This window comes from Microtus oregoni, unplaced genomic scaffold (assembly GCF_018167655.1).
Source record: "Microtus oregoni isolate MIOR12 unplaced genomic scaffold, Mior012 000144F_ref0000341, whole genome shotgun sequence".
Classification (NCBI taxonomy): Eukaryota; Metazoa; Chordata; class Mammalia; order Rodentia; family Cricetidae; genus Microtus; species Microtus oregoni.
The window spans coordinates 819,870-838,912 of record NW_024544794.1 but is presented as its reverse complement, the minus strand read 5'-3'; the positions used below and the strand labels follow the sequence as shown (position 1 = coordinate 838,912).

Sequence of the window (19,043 nt, the reverse complement as noted above, 5' to 3'; positions counted from 1 at the left end):
ACACGTTTTACGTATAAAGCACAGACACACGGCACATAGTGTATATTAAAATTTATTGGGAGGTCTCAGGGGAAGGGATCTGGGGATTCTGATAATGAAAAGCTTGCACACAGCTGTGGTTAATCCCTTGGTCACATGCATTTCCCCTTACACCATCACTGTGCCAAGTAAAAGATGTGGCATATTGGTCTCTGGAGGTTTTATAAGAACAGTACTTCTAAGGACAACAGTCCTAGCGAGGTGACACTCATCAGTTCTAAATACACAGTACAGCATCCCAAGACACTGAAAGCCTAGGAAACTGACACCAGCTTAGGAAGTCAATTAACAGTTACCCATCATGGTTAAAAGTAGTTTCAACACCTCTACTAGAATTACATATTAGAGGCCAGAGGTTGGCATTGAAATTCAAAATGAGAATCATTTTATAAATTGCTTTACCCATGTGCTATTGTTGATAAGTAAACACTACTGTGTATGAAGGGAAAAATCTATGATCAAAGATCATAATGTTCTTCTGGAAGACTCCACACTTTCACTATACACAGTATATAATAGACGGTGCGTTCGAACAGTAACATGCAAGAATCTGGGTGTAGAAAGGGCAATGTAGTTTCAGCTACATTGGAGTCTGAGAGACAGGAAGAACTGTTAATGCTTACACAGGAGACATTGGAAAGCACAGCACACAGTATATACCATTAGGGATCAGTGGGATTTGCTGGGGGGTAAAAAAAAGACTGATCTATAAAACCTAAATGTAAGGATGGACTTTATTTAAAAAAAATTAATTTTTAGGACTACAAATTACAAAGGAACAGCAGATGACTACACAGAATCTAGTGAATACATTTGCCTGTCATGGAACTTCATTCATTTTACAAATTCACCCCACCATCAATGATTCTGCTACAATGTTCTCAAGGTTACTATACCTTTATTTCAAATTATATTACATGGTATTCTCTCAATAAGCTTTAAATACCAAATTATTGGCTTCTAAGAATGGCACCTTCAAAAATGGGCAATTTTCACTTAGTCTCTGGTGACATTATTCTAGTCTAGTCTATTTTCTTTTACCAATTAAAAAACTCAAAATGTTCACCTTTAGTCTTTCCCCCTACCAACTACAGATGGATAGCAAAAAGAAAAGCAGTGAAAAAGGCAGCCATTAAAATAAATGAATTAATCATTTAAAGAAAGTATTTGGCTCATGGCAATTAAAAAAAAATGGCAACTAGGGTGTTACTAGGTGTTTGACTATAGCAAAGGAAGCCAGGCCATACTGTCAGATGGGAGACGGCTATTGACGCCTTTCCCCTTCGCTCCAGGTGAGGAGTTGTGTTTAGATCCTGGCCAGTGACCAGCGCTTCCTTTGGGTCCTTTTCCTCACACAGTACTCAGCTGTGTCCTGAGCAGAAAGCTGGCGTGAAGAGGATGGACTTTATCCACCTGCAGAGATGCAAGTGGACACACAAGTTTGTAGGAAAAAGCTAAGCCTTCTTCCTCCCTTTGCCATGTGTGAGTTCTCAAACTCAGGTTTGCTCTCCATGGCACACAACATCTGGGCTAAAAGGACAATAAAATGTTCATATAGAACCAAAGGTCTAAACACTCAGGATTCACGTTATGGACTCAACTGTCTACAGGATCTGCACATACTAAGCAGGGCTCTGCACATACTAAATTATCACACAAATCATTGCCTTTTGAGACTTTGGATACTTTTACAGTTTAATTTGCAAACAGAATTTTTTGTAACAAATTATTTTTAACCAAATCATATCTCGAAAACTGTTTCTATAGAAAACCCAGGGAATAAAGTGAACTCACTGCGGAAGGCCTTACATCACATCATTACAGTAGAAAAGACAGGAGGTAGAAGGTAACTGACATCAGGTTCAACTCTACAGCCCTGCAGCTCCTTACACACGGCTTCAGAAACAAAACCCACCGTTTCCAGGAACCATAAAAAGTTAAAATAAAAATTGCCATGAAAGCCCTTATATCATGCTTGATATAGGGAGGTAGGAAGATGTAAGAACCAGGACACATGAGACATGACATTTTATCTACAACTCCTGTTTGCTTTACTGAGGATGTTGTCTCAAAATTCAGTCACCTTCTTCAGCTTCAGACTCAGACTCTAGAAGAGAGCGAAACAGTCAACATCATTTCAGGAGGCCAGCGTCCAGTACTTAAACCTTCGCAGTCATATAAGAACTTGACCAACATCAACTGAGAACGTGTGTATATTTACGCAGCTCAAAAATCTATGTCTCTACCGTTTAGTGTAAGACTCCATGGAAAGATCTAGCCCCAGTCTGATCCCTGCAGAAGGAAACTTGTTCCCACATGTGGCGACCACACTCATACACATACACTAAATACAAATATAATAAAAATTTAAAGAATATTACAATGGTTAAAGTCTAGTTTCCCCTCTTGGCAGAAAAAGAGATAACCCTGGGTAATATAAAGAGCAGAAACCTCCCCAGATACAGAGCGGCGAGGGGAGGAAAGAAACCTGTGTGTACCTGTAACTTAGCCGCTGGGTGGTAGAGGCAAGGGAACAGCAACAACTTCAAAGCCATTCAGGGCTACACCACGAAGTTTTGTCTAAAAAGAACACAAACCAAACGCTCCAACCAATCTACAGAGGATGACTTACCCTCTTCAGCATTTTTGAGCCATTCTACAAACTTCTTCATCTGCTCAAGGAAGACACTTTTCCCCTTTGCGACGTGTGCATCTTTATACCACTTCAGAATGGGCTCTTCACTCAGGACCTCAGCTACAAATAACGACATAGAACTTGGAACACAATCTTTCTACCAAAGCACATTAAGGTACTAATGCCTGCTTGGCACTTGTTTTTCTGTGGGGATAAGGCAGGTGGGGTGGAGAGATTTTCACTTGTATTATTTAACTTGTCCACAAGCCTCACAAGTGTTCCAATAGCAATGTAGCAAATAAAACCACCCAATTCTGCTGCAATACACTGGGGAGGCAGAGGCAGGTGGATCTCCCTGTAAGTTCCAGGCCAGTCAACAAAACAGTGATAGCCTATCTCAAACATAAACAGAACAGCAACCCTCAATTTTAGTACAGATGACTATTTTACTTTGTGACTACGGGAAGCTCATGTCCAGACACTCCTTATTTCTAGTACTTATGGACTTAATACAACTTTTACAAGACTGAAGACTTACCTTTATAAAAAAGCACCACTATTTTCTGGAAGGCTTTCATGAAGTGAATGTTGTCATAGCAGTACTCCTGAATCTTCAATAACAGGGTCAGCTCAGACTGACCCTGCGTGGTAAAGGCAGCGAGCAGAGGGCTGTATTGCTTTGAGAAACAAACAAAAACGGCTCACTCATTACAGCAGTTACCCACTACATAACCCTACAATACAGAGCGCAACTCCCTGTAACCACAGTGAATTATAATCAGTTCACTGGTGGACAGGACTGAAAAATAGCAGAGCAGAAGAATACACTGAGCTGTGTGTGGTGAGTGTGCTCCAGACCTTCCCGTGTCTTGACTCCCTCAGCAGCACCAAATCACAGGCTTAAATTACTTTTAATTTATGAACCAAATGAAGTCAGGTCAGCCTTAAAAAGCACTGTCAACACTAATGTCTACGCACAGTGGATCACCCCCAGCACCATCAATGTGGTGAATCCTTTAGAGCACCAGATCTCAGCCTTCCTACTGCTGAGATCCTTTGTTCCTCCCTTGTAGGATCCAGAAAATTGTTATTACTTTAGAACTGTAGCTTTGCTACTTTTATGAATTGTTATATAACTGAAAGGGTCATTTGACCCACCCCTAAAAGAGGTCATGACCTACATGTTGACAGCCAACTCCTTGGATGAACACCCACTGATGGTCCACACCACCCACCACCACCTGACGTGCGAGTTTGCTCTACCAAGGAGCAACCCCAGTACCTTCAAGTGCTTGATGGCTTGTTCTGCTACAAGCTCCTCTTTTTTGTTCCACTCGACGGTGCTCATCACACTTGCCCAGACTATCCCAATGACGACTGGCTCTGGGATGTTATTTTTTTTCATCTCCTCCTTGACATACAAAATTATCTGCAAAATCATCCAAAAAATTATAAACATACTTTACACATCCAATTTAGACATTTTACAAAAGCACTAAAAGGCCTTTTTAGGGGCTGGAGCAATGGCTCAGCAGTTAAGAGCACTGGCTGTTCTTCCAGAGGGCCCAGGTTCAATTCCAAGCACCCACATGGCAGCTTACAACTATTTGTGACTCTAGTTCCAGGGGCCCCAATATCCATGGCAAAACACTAATGCACGTAGAAAATAAAATTAAAAACTTTATAGCCAGGCGTGGTGGTGCCTTTAACCCCAGCACTGAGGTAGAGGCAGGTGGGTCTCTGAGCTTGAGACCAATGTAGCCTACAGAGAAGTCCCAGGCCAGACAGAGCTTTATGGTGAACCCATGCCTGAAAACAAAGCCTTTCCACGAAACCAGCAGCAAATTCTACCTGTACCGCATACAAACAGGAAACCATTGCCGGGGCCAGAACCTTGGGGCTCAAACTCTTTTATATACGAACTGACTCGGGCAGGTGAGAGGCCGCAGCAAACAGGTAAGGTGCCTGTAACCAAGCCTGACAACCCAAGATTAATTACCCAGACCCACATGGTGGGAAATCAGCATACAAATGCCCACCCCTCCAAATAAATGTACAAACCATAACAAAACTTGTCTCAAATGAAAAATGTCTACCCCTGGCTTATCATTACAAAATCTGGGTCATGAGTAAAACTTCAAATGTAGCCATAAAAAGATGGCTTAAAGAGGGCCGGATGGATAGCTCAACAGTTAAGAGCTGGCTGCTGTCCCAGGAGAATGAAGCCTCCTCCTCTGACCCACTCACACACGTGGCAGACAGCCATGTATGCAGACAACAGACATATATACTTTACACAGAGTAGCTTACGTCCTTGAATGGATCCCCTCGGGACATCTGCTCCTGGAGCTCTTTCTGGAGCTCCTTCCGCGCCCCGATGGTTTGCTGGTTGCGGACGTACTCCGACAGCTCCTTCAAGCCTGCCTCGGTGAAATACTTGGTGAAGTGCTCCACGCTCTGCTTATTGGCAGGGAACAGCTCCATCAGTCTGTTGTCCATGCTGACTTTCCGGAGACTTGCAGCGACTGCATTGATGTCTTTTTCATTTATCCATGATTTGAAGAGCTTTACAGCAAATGCTGCTGAAACCCCTGTAAAACAAAGAAGCTTATCTAATCGAAGTACCCGCCTCAGTTTCTCCAAGTCCAGCCAGAGCTTCCACTCCCCTGCGCCAGTGTGACCATTTCACGCCACGCCTCGTTTTCTGTCGCCTCAGCTAGCCAGTGCTACTCTTAGAATTAAAGGGACCCCACATTCCCAGCAACTTTGGAGTATGGAGGAAAAAAATGACTGTAGGGGAGGGATTGAGGCTCAGCTGGGAGAAAGCTCAACCTGGATTCTAAAGACACACCCCAAACTTGGGTGCCAAAGGTATGAAGCAAGTGCCCACACTAAGGAGCGCTTAAAAACGTTTTCTTTTAAAGGGACTGGATAGATGGCTGGTTCGTTCAATGGTTAGGAGCACTGGATTCGAATCCCAGCACCTACACAGTTTATAGCCACCCGTAACTTTAGTTCCTGGAAACCCAACATTCTCCTCTAGTCACCCAGGATTTCTGCATGCATGTGGTGTACATAAACTCACACATACATAAAAATAAATCTTAACTAAGGAACATGCGAGCCCCCTCCCCAGCTCCAAGCACACACTCTGTCCACAGACCCTCACACACACACCAACAGGAAGGCAGGCTTTCGCAGCAGCTCAGGAGCTAATACCTTCTTTAACCAGATTCTCATTATAAAGGCTGTTAAGAATGGATGCGTTAAGGGTCCCATTAGCCAGAAGAACCCCAGTCAACATGGCGAGCTTGTTCCTCTCCGACTCTGAAAACCCCTTCAGGAAGAGCAGTAACTGTAAGAGGAAAATGTGAGGGTTAGAAAGCCTTGCATTCTGCTAGAAGCAGTAAAAGAAACTACACCAGCTCTGAGGCCTACCCATTCAGATTTGGATCTGTTACAACTCATTAACCCTAGTCCTGGGCAATTCCTTAATGTCTGTGTCCTGGTCTCATCACATACTCGCCCTACACTGTTTGTATCAACACTGAAGAGCTACAACAGAGCCTACCAACTCTGTCAGACTTCTTCCTGCTGCCTTCATTATGAAACATCTGGCATTAGGACCCAAATACAAGCAATCTCTTTAGATCTTATGCCCTGGTCCTTCACCCTCCAGCTTCTAAACATCCCTAGATTTGCTTTAGTTTTTTTTCAGATAGGGTCTCTCTCTGTGTAACCCTGGCTCTCCTCAGACTCACAGAGATTCACCCGAGAGCTGGGATTAAAGGCGTGAGCCACCACCCCCCAGCTAATCCATAGATTTTTTAACTGCCATTTGTTTCAACACAACACCCATTTGTTTCAAACACTAAGTGACAATGTGTGAATTTCAAATATTTCAGCATACTAACAGATATACTCCCCCAAATTGTATTTCAATAATAGCCTACTTAAATGTCTAAAACTATACCCAACACGTGGCTGACTTGGAACATTTCCCCATCTGTCCTTTTCCCTTTCTGATCCAGGGCTAGAAGACTGAACTTGGTCTTGCACATGCTAAGCACAGGCCGCACTGTACCCAACTCCTTCTCGTACCTTTTTAACTTCATCCTCAAAACCTTTCTCCAGGTATTTGTAGCGCCTTATTAACTTGTTAAAAACCTAGAAGAGATCAAAGTCATTTCTAGAACCAAAAAGAGGCCTCTCTACTGGACAATCTCACCACATACTGAAACTAAGAACACTTGAAACCACTCCAATAGCTTATCACTTTATGTTAAACAGTAACATCATAAAATACAGTTCTATTTTCCCTAAACAGACACCAAATTCCAGGCTAGAGACATCAAGTTCTCTGCTGACAAGCAGCAAAGATTTAACCATGACTCTGAATGCACTGGGAAGGCTGAGGCCCAGGGGTTCCGAAGTTCAAGCCTAGGCTGGGCATAAAGTAAGCTCCAGTCCAGTCCAATCCGCATCAATGAACTCATCTCTTTTCTTCAAAACGCAAAGACGGTCTAAAGAATGGCTCAATATGGCAATTCCAATAGAAAACTGACTTTTCTGTTCATCCTAGCTTTTTTTGATCTCAGTCTCCTGAGTCTGGGAACACAGGCACGAATGCCCACATCCAGGTCAGCATCTTCTTGTGGAGGTGGGCTAGGGGACTCAAACAGGTGTTCATGCTGTCTAGGCTGGCACTGAACACACTGTATACTCGAATTCTCCTCCATTCTTCTGCCTCAATTTTTTTTTCCTTTTTTTTTGGTTTTTCGAGACAGGGTTTCTCTGTGGTTTTTGAGCCTGTCCTGGAACTAGCTCTTGTAGACCAGGCTGGTCTCGAATTCAGAGATCCGCCTGCCTCTGTCTCCCAAGTGCTGGGATTAAAGGCGTGCGCCACCACCGCCCGGCTTTTTTTTCCTTTTTTAATGTGCATTGGTGTTTTGTCATGGGTTCGAGGCCCCCTGGAATGGGAGATACAGTTGTGAGCTGCCATGTGGGTGCTAGAAACTGAACCTGGGTCCTCTAGAAGAACAGTCAGTAGTACTCTTAACCACTGAGACATCTTTCCAGCCCCTGCCTCAACTTCTCAAGTGCTGGGAGTATAGGAATGCGTTATCCAAGCCACTTTACTGCCTTTCTTTTTTTTTTTTTTTGGTTTTTCGAGACAGGGTTTCTCTGTGGTTTTGGAGCCTGTCCTGGAACTAGCTCTTGTAGACCAGGCTGGTCTCGAACTCACAAAGATCCGCCTGCCTCTGCCTCCCAAGTGCTGGGATTAAAGGCGTGCGCCACCACCGCCCGGCCTTTACCGCCTTTCTTAAAGGGTAATTCCAGAGAAACACATCTGGGGCTGGAGAGTGTGGTTCCCAGCACTAACCACAGGCAAGTTCGCTACTGCCTGTTACTATGGATTCAGAGCATCTGATGCCGCTGGTCTCTAAGGCTACTGCACTCAATGGCACACACCATAATAATTTTTCCACCAAAAGAGAGAAAAGAACAAAGGCTGGGATTGCTGAGGAAGGCAGATCTGAGTTTAAGGCTAGCAAAGGCTACATACTAAGACTTTGTCTCAAATTTTTTTTCTATTTTATTCTTCTGAAGTTTCTAATCTACTATATTTTATTAAGACCTAAACCCTTAAAACTTAATACCTGTTACCCACCCCCAGACAGACGGCAGCTATGAGGGACAGTCTCACTCACCTGAGCAAATGCTTGCATGGTTTCGAGGTCCTCTTGTGCTGCGAACACGCAGACATTTGTGCGCATCATGTCGTCTGCCAGTGTACCACCTGGGGCTGAGACAGCCAACAGTGAATTGCAGGGCCTTCATCTTAAATGGGTGATCATTTCAGCCTTACATACTAATAAGGGTTTCCAATGTAAAACAAAGTAGTAACAACGTAAAATAAAACAGTAGCACTCGAAGATGAATTCAGTTTCAAAGAGTCAGATGGCTCAGTGGATACAGATAAAATAACTTGCACAACAACTAAGCAAGATGTAAAGTAAAGCAAGTAAAGACTGGATGAGCAAAGGTGCTTGCCACCAAGCCTGCAGGAACCTAGTATCTACTACACAAGCCCACACAGATACATGTACATACAAAATAAACGTAAAAATGTTTGGTGAAATAAACTCAGTAAATCAACCATTTAAGAGTGCCAAACAGGCTAAGTGGAAGTGTTCAGATCTGGTTTTGATTATATTCAACTTTCTACACAGAAAGTAACTCTTTAAACTTCCAAGGAGGTTGAATTGTACCTTTAAGGAAGGATCTTGCCACTTAGCCCAGGCTGGCCTAGAACTCATGATCTTCCTAATAACTGGATTACCGACACACCACCATAACTGGCTCAAAATCCCATTTTCCATATTCTAACAAATAAAGAAGGAAAGCTAAGACAAAAGAAATTCCTGCTCAAGGGTAGCCTGAGCTACATCTAAGAGAAACCTTATCTTAAATAAAAGGCAGTGGGTGTGTGCGATCTGCAGTGTAGACCAAGACTGTGTTAACAGCATCAAAGGCCAGATGTTCACCTTACTGTTCTCTTTACTATCTTTGAAAAGTTTCTTGCTCGTGGTGGCCCAAGCCTCTAATCCTTATGGAGGACATAAGAATCCTCAGCAATGCATTAAGTTCAAGGCCAGTAGGGCTACATAAATGAGGCCATGCCCCCAAACAAAGGGGATTAAAAAGAGGAAAAGTCTGTCTGGTCAACCCGAGGGCATCCTAACCTACACAGTGACCACCATGTCAGCCAGGGGTGCACAGGAAAAGCATCAAAAGACTCCTCCTCCTCCACACACGCACACACCAGAAAATTCCTTTAGTAAATACTTTAATAGGTTTGGGTTTGGGGGCTGGGCTGGAGATTGCTCAGTGGTTAAGTACACTGGGCTCAATTCCCCAGTACCTTAATGGCAGATCACAACTGTCTGTAACTTGGTTCCAGGGGATCTGACGCCTCACATGGAAAAACATGCAGGCAAAACACCAATGCACATAAAATAAAATATATAAGTAATAGCCCTATTTCAAAATTCCCAACTCCCAGCCCAGAGGGGGTAGAAACGAAACAGAACACATTGAAACCAATCCCACCCTCTCTGGCTTTTCCATTACCTCTGTGTGTCACACCCACAGCTCCCAGACACTTACCCAGCATTCCGCCAGCCACCAGGATGTCGAAGAGTGTTTCTGCATAGCGGCGGTAGTCAAGTTTTGCTCCGGAAGCATCAAGAAACTTAGCTACTGCTTCCAAGTCAGTACCAGTTTCACTTAAGCCTTGAATAATGCAGTCTTGAAACTGAGTAGGGTCAAACCTCTCTTTTTCATCTGCAGAGAGAACAAAGTTATCACAGATGGTACAGCCAGTACCTTATGAAGCTAGGTAACCAAATCACTGAGTTTCGTTTAACTTGATAGCTGGAAAAGGTAAGTATCCCAAGACTTGAAACAAGTAAGCTTGATAGGAGAAAGATTAATCACACCCAGTGTCCCCTCTGCAAGGCCAATCCATCTGGCCAGTACCAGGGGGCCACTCCACTTCCACCAGGCTGCTCTCCTGAGCACTAACCGTACCAGCCATGGAGGCACACGCCTTTAATCCAGCACTGGAAAGGCAGAGGCAGGTGGTCTGTGTTCCAGTCTGCTCTATCTAGTGAGATCCTGTAACATCAGCCTTTCTATACCATGTAGACTTTATTCCTCTGAAAATGTGTGCACTCAAGTGCCCACCCAGCCGCCCTACTCTCTCCACAGGACAGGGTTACTGGTATCTGCCTAACTTTATAGTTCCACCTGCTAGAGAAGTGGGTACAGAATCCAGTCTTGTATCTGCTATACTACTGAGCTACCTCCACAGCCCAGCCCCAGCTCTACTAGGGGATACAGAGTATCCGCCTAACTTGTATCCATTTTATTAAGACAGTCTCTCGCTGGACCTAGAGCTCACTGATTTAGCCAGAGTGGCTGGCCAGCAGGTTCCAGGATCCTCCTGTCTCTGCCTCACCCAAGATGAGTCACAGGCTTTCATGTGGGTCAGGGACCCAGTGCAGGTCTGCACGCTGTGTGGTCAGGGATGCAGTACAGGTCTGCACGTTGTGTGGTCAGGGATGCAGTGCAGGTCTGCATGCTGTGTGGGTCAGGGACCCAGTGCAGGTCTGCATGCTGTGTGGGTCAGGGACCCAGTGCAGGTCTGCATGCTGTGTGGTCAGGGACGCAGTGCAGGTCTGCACGCTGTGTGGTCAGGGATCCAGTGCAGGTCTGCACGTTGTGTGATCAGGGATGCAGTGCAGGTCTGCATGCTGTGTGGTCAGGGATCCAGTGCAGGTCTGCATGCTGTGTGGGTCAGGGATGCAGTGCAGGTCTGCATGCTGTGTGGTTAGGGATGCAGTGCAGGTCTGCATGCTGTGTGGGTCAGGGATGCAGTGCAGGTCTGCATGCTGTGTGATTAGGGATGCAGTGCAGGTCTGCATGCTGTGTGGGTCAGGGATGCAGTGCAGGTCTGCATGCTGTGTGGAAAGCACTTTTCTCAGTTTTCTCCTCAGTCCCTTTCTGGATGTTTCTGAGACAGCATCTCACTTGCTTCAGGACGCCCTCAAACTCACTATGACCTTCAATTTAAGATCCTTCAGCTTCCATATCTTAAGCTCTGGGGTAGATTCTAGGGCCTTATAAATGCTAAACAAGCACTCTACAAAACTACATCCCCAGTTCTGTTTTGGTTTTTACCCAGACTGGGTCTCTAGTAGCCCTGGCCGCCCTGTAGACCAGGTTAGTCCTAAACTCAGAGATCTGCCTGTCTCTACCTTCAGATTAAGTCTCTACTAGAGATTAAAGGCGTGCACCACCACTGCCTGGCTGCTTTGTTTTCTGAGACAAAGTTTTGCTATGTAGCTGTATGCATGACCATACTACTCTCTAAGTTTTTGGTGGTTCTCTCTCCCCACCCCCTTTTAACAATTTATTTAACTTTATGTGCACTGGTGTGAAGGTGTCAGATCCCCTTGAAATGGAGTTACAGACAGTTGTGAGCTGCCATGTGGGGCTGGGAATTGAACCTGGGTCCTCTGGAAGAGCAGCCAGTGCTCTTAACCGCTGAGCCATCTCTCCAGCCCTTTCCCTTTTCTTTTATGTGTCCACAACACTTTGGCTTTTCTTTTCAATCTAACTATTCATCTGGCTTTAAACCTAGTAATAAGCTTAAGAGGTCAATCTTTCCGGAAGGGAAATTACACAACTGAAAGACTACATTGGCTAGTAATTTAGAGCAGTTATGCACCCTGAAGTCAAAACACTTGATTGTTGGGCTGGGCATGGTGACATACACCTTTAACCCCAACACTCGGGAGACAAAGGCAAAAGGATGTGTGAGCTTGAGGACAACCAGGGCTTCATGGAGACCCTGCCTCAAAACCCAGAACGAAATCCCAACTTCTACTATACCCCGTGCATTTGTGCAACTAACCACTTTCTTCATTTAAATATAAACACCTACGTGCACGCGTGTGCCTGGAGCCTGAGGAGGCCAGGAGTGGATTCTGTATCCCAGAACTGGCGTTACAGGCGGACATGAGCTGCCAATCAAACCCAGACACTCTACGAGAACAGTGCACTTAACTGCCGGGACAGCACCAGGCCCAAATTAGCCATTTTCAATATGTACATTCCCTTACAAAACAACATGTGCCTCAGTTTCTGTGAGCCTCCTCTAACCCTGCCACTGACTGTGACCCCCGCCCTGGGATGTCTTGCTTTGCCAATTTATGCCAGACAATGGCATCTGAATTCTCACATTTGCCAGCCGAGGCTAGATAGCTGACTTTTTTATATACTAGTAGATAAAGAAATTATTTTTTCTTGATTTTACTAAAAGCCCTGCCTTCAAAACTCCCTTAGGTCCCAGATACCCTGAACCAGGAGGCCATGAAAGATCCCCCCCTCCCTTTTTTCGCTGTTGTTACTTTTGTTCTTGGGGGGAGGCAGGAGGAGGGCTTAAAAGAGGGTCTTTTATATCCTAGGCTCGTCCAGTCACTGATGGTGACTTCTGCCTCAGTCTTATGGGCATATGCCACAACATACCAGGTATGAATGATCTTTATCTGACCTTAAGGAAGTGTCACCTCCCAGATACTACTAATAAAAGTCATCTGTTACTATCAATTATATTAGGAGGAAGCCAGGAATCTACAAACTCTGAGAATACATACTGTTCTTCATTACTGACAAACTGCTTTAAAGACCACTCACTGTATCCAGTCAATGTCTATACTTACAAAGACTAGAACAAGATATACTTTGGCTTAATCACAGGGGGACAGTATGAAGATTACAAAAAAAAAAAAAAAATACTGTCACGTGTATGTCAAACTATCTATGAAAACCAGACGCCTAAGACCAGTAGTCAGTGCAGTCTCAATTTCCTCCAAACCATTCAACACGTTAATGTGTGCTTCGTTTTATTTATTTATTTTTTTCCCCTGAGACAGAGTCTCAGCACATTGCCCAAGCTGGTCTAGAACTCACTAAACAGATCTCCATTTACTGGCCTCTCCACTGCCAGAATTAAAGATGTATGCCACCATGCCTAGTCAATGTGGGTTTTCCAAGAACACCACTTCAACTTTTCCTTTGGTTGATTAGGTTTTTTGAAACAGGGTTTCTCTGTTTATCCCTGGCTGTTCTACAACTCAGTCTGTAGCTCAGGCTGGCCTTGAACTCAAGAGATCCGCCTGCTTCTGCCCCCTAAGTGCTGGGATTAAAGACAGAGCCCTAACTTCAATCCTCAAATTGGATTGCCAGCAGGAGCTCATGCCTTTAATGCCAGCATTTGGAGGCCAGCCTGAGCTACAATCTGAAACCCTTGCAGGGCAGTGGTGGCACATGCCTTTAATCCCAGCACTCCGATCTCTGTGAGTTCGAGGCCAGCCTGGTCTACAAGAGCTAGTTCCAGGACTGGCTACAAAGCAACACAGAGAAACCCTGTCTGGAAAAACAAAACACAAAAATAAATAAATTAAATAAATAAATAAATGAATGAAAAAAAACAAAGAAAGAAAAATATGAAACACTTAAAAAAATTACAATGGGAACCATATTCTACAAGCAGCCAACTAGAAGCTCGTTTCTGCTACTTTCTTGAGATTTAGTAACATGCAGTTGACTGTGAGAGGAAACCGAGATACAAAATGTCTGAAGGCTTAAGGAAGATTTGTAAATATTTACCTCTTTTTCTGGTTTTAAAACGCTGGCCTGATAGCGTTGGTTTTTGCTGCTTTTGATTATTCATAAAAGACACCCTAGGAAAAGAGAAACAGGGCCTTAAAAAGCGTCTGTTCCATCTTTGTTTTAACTTCGAAAACAAAGTATCAAACCTTAGGTCAAAACCACAGCTAACAAACCGTGCACACTTTCTTTCCGTTCATGGGCAACCGAGCCAGTGCAGTGGAAGCGTCCCTCTCCAAGAACCCCTTTAACGAAGTCGTGGAACGACACTGTCACTCTGTAGGGTGGCAGATCGCCTATCACGAGCCTAATTGCTCAGTCTCTCCCACACTTCCCTTCGGATCGCCCACTTCTTTCTAAGTAATCAGAACTCTGAGGACCATCACCACGGCCGCACCACCCCGCACTCCAAAGTGGCGCCTGGAGCTTTGCACCCTTCTCCAAGCTGCAAAACCGGAGCCGGCCGCAAAACGCTACGGCCCGAGCCGCCGCCTCCTTCCCCGGGGCACGTGTCTCCCCGTATCCACACCCTTTCCCGTGCCTCCCCGCCTCGGAGGGCCCCAACCGGCTGGGGCTCCGGGGGGAAGCTCCATGTTGGGGTGGGGGGGACCCCCTTCTCCACTGACCCCGTCGCCTGCGGTGGTGGCCGCCGCGCCGAGCGGACCACAGGCGCCGAGGCGCTGCGCGCCGGGGCCCCCGCCGCCCCGTACATCCGCCCGCCCTCCCGCGAAAAAAAGCAGCGGCGGAGGCGGCGGCCGCGGCGGTGGTGGCGGCGGCTGTGCCCCGCCCGCCGAACCCCCCCACGCCTACATCACCCAACAGAGGCCGCGGTGGCTTTGTTACCCAGGCCGGCCGGGGCGCACACAGGGGCGCGCCCGCCACCCCGGCACCCCGCGGCCTCGCTCGCCCTCCCGCTCGCCCCGGCGGCGGCCACGAATCCAGGCCTCCCCGGGCCCCGCCGAACCGCGCCGCCGCCCACCCTTCGCCCTCCGCCGGGCCGCGCCGCGCCCGCCGCCGCTCCCCGCACGGCCCTGCGCCGCGCTCGCCTCACCGAATTTAAGGCGGAGAGAAAAGAGCCAGAAACCCCCGAGCTGGCGGCGACTACGGCGCTGTCTCCTCTGCGACCGGAACTAACGCGAGCAGCAGGGGAGGAAGAGGCACCACCCCCGCCCCGGCCGCACGCTCTCGCGAGATTTCGACCCTGCGCCGGTTCGCACCGGGGGTGGGGGGGTCGTGAGGAGGGGGAGGGACGCGGTCCCATTCCGGGTGGCCGGCGCTGAGGGGTTAGGATTCTCCGTTCCGCTTTGCAGCTCTACGCCGCCCTGATGGATGCTTGGATCGGGGTCTTTCCCCCCCCCCCCCTCTCTCTCTCTGTCTGGCCTTTCCGCTCCGGGTGGGGATGGAAGGGGGAAGACGCCCCTCGACGGGCGTGTGATGGACCCGTCCGCCCCGTCCTGGGGTTGGGGGTCGATGGCTGGGCTGCATGCGTGGAGGTGGTCGGGGTTATCTGGGGTCCCGTGTGGAGCTGGGCCTCCTTGCTCCGCGGTGCAGACGGCTGAGGGCGAGGCTGAACCCCTGCCCGCCACCCCGCCTTGCAAGCGAGCGGTGCTTGTCCCCTGACCGTGGCGGACTGGAGACTTGTTAAAGCTGATGGCAAGGTCCCCACCCGTGGGCTTTGTCACTGGTTCTGGGGCAGGACCCCAGGATGTGCCTGCATCCCAGAGTCTCCGAGATGCAGGCATTGCACTCTGAGGACCCTAGGGAGGTTTGTTCTCGGGGACGTCAGGTGAAACTGTGCGCCTGCACCCTGTTGGGTGCCCTTTTCTTCTGCTTCCTCGCTCTCCGGCCAGAGAAACCCTGAAATCGGAATTTGTCCTTAAAATCACCTTCCCCGTCTCAACTTCTTGTTCTTACCAGACATATCGATAAAAATCGGCGTGTATTTATTATTCGCCTTCCTACTGCTCTGACCGCAGCCTTTGCCTATCAACTTGAATGGACATTTTCTTCTTAGAGTCGTTTCCTAAAGTTATAGAAAAATCCAGTCATTCTTAGTCTCTTAATATTTAACGTGTTCCTGGATTCCTTAAAACCTTGCTCTGGGTATGCGGGTTACTCAATAGTCTACCACGATTCCTGTCTCACACCTTCAATCTTTCTTACTCATACATACAAGGCGCCTACGTTCTTGGGGGACTTAACATTTACTGCATTTGGAGAAGTTTCGGATTCACCTCTAAGTCATTGAGCTGCTCTTAGTTGGATCTAGGCGCTATTTCTCCCCAAACTGAAGGAGCAGCGGTGGGAAGATAACCTAGCAGGAAGAGCCTAACCCCTTGGAGGTACTGCTGCCGGGGGCCAGTGGAACTGAACTTTGGTGGAACCTGAGAAGGCTGTGGAGCACAGGCAGAAAGTGATGGGGGTCAGGGCTCTGCACCTTTATCCTCTAACCCCGTTCATCCCTCTGACCCCTGGCGTTACAAATGGAAATCTCATTTTGTGCTCTGTGTCATAAACTACCACTTCCCCATATTATCTTTGTTTCAGATTTGTTAAGGTTACAATATTTCACGAATTAAAACGCGGTGTGTGTAGTGTGTACTACATGTCTGGGTATCAGACACGAAGAAGCTGTGTGTGTGTAATGTGTACATGTCTGTGTACCAGACATGAAAAAGCTGTTTGTGTGTAGTGTGTAGGTGTCTGGGTATCATCAGACATTCTCCTAAGTGCTTTATCCATTACACTGAGTCCCTAAGGCCATTGCATTGCCCCGTGACCTTAACACAATGGTTCATCTAACCACGTTGGGAAAAGAAGGCAGGAAGTTTGGTTAACTTGCCCGGGGTCATATAGAGCTGTTAGTGGAAGAACTAGCTCTCAGTCGGAACCTGGCCATCTGGCTCCACCGGTGTAATGAACTGCCTGGTCACACCAAAGCTGGAGACAGAGATGACCAATCAGGCAGGCCCAGATCCTCATAAAGCCTCCGTCTGCGTTTGCCGTATTCCCGATTCTCTGTCTTCCCCAGTAGCATTGCAATCACATCCTGTCTTTGCATTTTTAAGACAGGGTCTTGCTACGTGGCCAAGGCTGGCCTTGAGCTGGTAATCCTCCTCCATCAGCTTTTCCTGGTGCTAGGATTATAGGCACCAGTCATCAAGTCTGGTTGATTCATGTTTCTGTCCCCACTAACTAATTGTGGGTTCCTTACATTCCTGGGTGATCTTCCTAAGTGTAGCCCGCATTCTTTCTCATCAGTGTCCAAATGTCTTCATGAAAGACCATTTTCCACCCTTACTTCCTGTACCATTGATGTCCAGTAAGCAGTCAAAACCACCATCCCAGGCAGGGAACAATCTGATGAAGACACGTATGAGAGTTAAAAAGTTACGTTCACTAAAAATTAAAACATGGCTTGGGAGATGTAAAATGTGCCACAAAGTATGATTACTCAAATCCAAACTCTCAGAACCTACTACATAGAAGTCGGTGTCCGTGGCAGCCCACCTATAATCCCAGTACAGGGAAGTGGAGGAAGGGAATACTTAGAGCAGGGTGGCCAGCCAGACAAGCCGTGCATTCAGGCTCCATGTTCAATTAAGAGACCCTACTTTGCCCAGTGTAGTAATGCACACCTTTATCCCAGCACTCAGGTGGTAATCTGTGAGGTCCAGGGCAACCTGGTCTACATAGTGAGTTTCAAGTCAGCCAGAGTTACACAATGAAATCCTGTCTCCTGTCAGGAGAAAGAGATTAGGATCCTATATCAGAAAATAGGGTGGAAAACCAGGAGAATGCAACCCTCCATACCCATGTACATACATACATACACTCAGGAGCATATAATCATACATGTACATCATATCCAAAACACTGGAACACACCCAAATGTTTCCTATTATAAAATATTCTGATGCATCTCCTAGGCTGGGAGGGGATTAGGTTTATTGGGATATTGCAGGCAGCCTGTCTGAATGGCTTCAGCTGTATCTGTGGAATATGCATCTAGTAAGGCTAGCGTGGGGAATATTGTTTATAAACAATATTCTGGTAGAAAACCTTCCCAAACAGCTCCACTCCATGCCTGTCAGCCAGGACACACTGTATCTTCCCCTCCTCTTGATAGATTGTTCCTCGGTTTCTGTCAAAGTTCTGCTTACTGTCTATTTCGGCGACTTCTTTTCTTCCTGCCCTTCCCTAGTGGCTGCATCTAATCTGAATACATCCCTTTCTCAAACTTTTGAAAGTTGTGCTTGCTTTCTGCTATTTCAGCTATGTATGTAATGGGCCTTTCTCTTAAACCGACAGTCTTGATGGTCATGACCAAGTCTTACTTGTTAAAATCAGTGCACAGAAGTGCACAGCAGGCAACACCTTCTCTCGAAAGCCAGCGCAGTTATTCCAACCACAGACTTTATCCAAGGTGACAAGGAAGGTTAAGGGGGAGCTAATTTCTCATAGGAGAGCTTAAAACTAAACATTTAAAGATCTCGATCTGGCGAGATGTCTCATCCGGTATGCCACTAAGGCTGACTGAATTCCACCCTGAGATCGCACATGCTGGAAGGGGCATCAGAAGTTGTTTCCTGGCCTCCACATGCACACTGTGACTGGTGTATATCCACATATGCAGTGCACCAAGTTACAAAAACAGCAAGGTGCACACAAAGATCTGTAACATTTAACGTCGTCTACTCCAGTGTGAAAATAATGCAGTTTCTGATAAAAACCATTAGCCACATTCGTAACTGTATATTACAGTGTTACGGGAAATTTTAGAGAGTCCCACTTTGGGCATCATCTGTTACCAGGAAAACTGGCGTTCTCTCTTTGGGTTCTTAGTCTCCATAATAGAAAAATGAACTCAGCAGGAAGCTTGGGGACAGTTTTACTAGAGACTGCAACAGTCAGCTGCAGGCAGGAGAAAGATGAAGAAGAGAGAAAGCCATGCCTTTTGGTTAGGCCAACATGTTCAGCAATGGAGACGGGCAAGCAGCTGCATGCCAGCAGCTGGCTGCACGGTGAGAGGGGATAGCTTCAGAGAAGTCATGAGAAAACTCTAAATGCCAGAGAAAGCCTGCTTAGGCTCTGGTGAGTATGGGGGGGGGGAGAAAAAGAGAGGGAGAGG

At 46.6% G+C, this 19,043-nt stretch overlaps 1 protein-coding gene across 2 annotated transcripts; it reads right to left on the bottom strand.

The window, feature by feature from the left end:
- Positions 1 to 759: 759 nt before the first annotated feature.
- LOC121444856 (basic leucine zipper and W2 domain-containing protein 1) lies at positions 760 to 15,079 on the bottom strand. Of its 2 annotated transcripts, XM_041646775.1 has the most exons (11): positions 14,964 to 15,079; positions 13,913 to 13,986; positions 9,845 to 10,021; positions 8,386 to 8,480; positions 6,776 to 6,841; positions 5,894 to 6,029; positions 4,985 to 5,265; positions 3,957 to 4,103; positions 3,213 to 3,351; positions 2,672 to 2,794; positions 760 to 2,146 (listed from the first exon to the last, which is right to left on the bottom strand). In XM_041646775.1, exons 2-11 carry the CDS (start codon positions 13,974 to 13,976, stop codon positions 2,115 to 2,117), a joined length of 1,260 nt encoding a protein of 419 aa, XP_041502709.1. In that variant the 5' UTR covers positions 13,977 to 13,986; positions 14,964 to 15,079; the 3' UTR covers positions 760 to 2,114. The 2 variants fall into 2 exon arrangements, with proteins under 2 accessions (XP_041502709.1, XP_041502710.1); XM_041646776.1 differs by lacking the exons at positions 8,386 to 8,480; positions 13,913 to 13,986; positions 14,964 to 15,079 and having other exon boundaries at positions 9,839 to 9,922.
- Between the last annotated feature and the right edge of the window lie 3,964 nt (positions 15,080 to 19,043).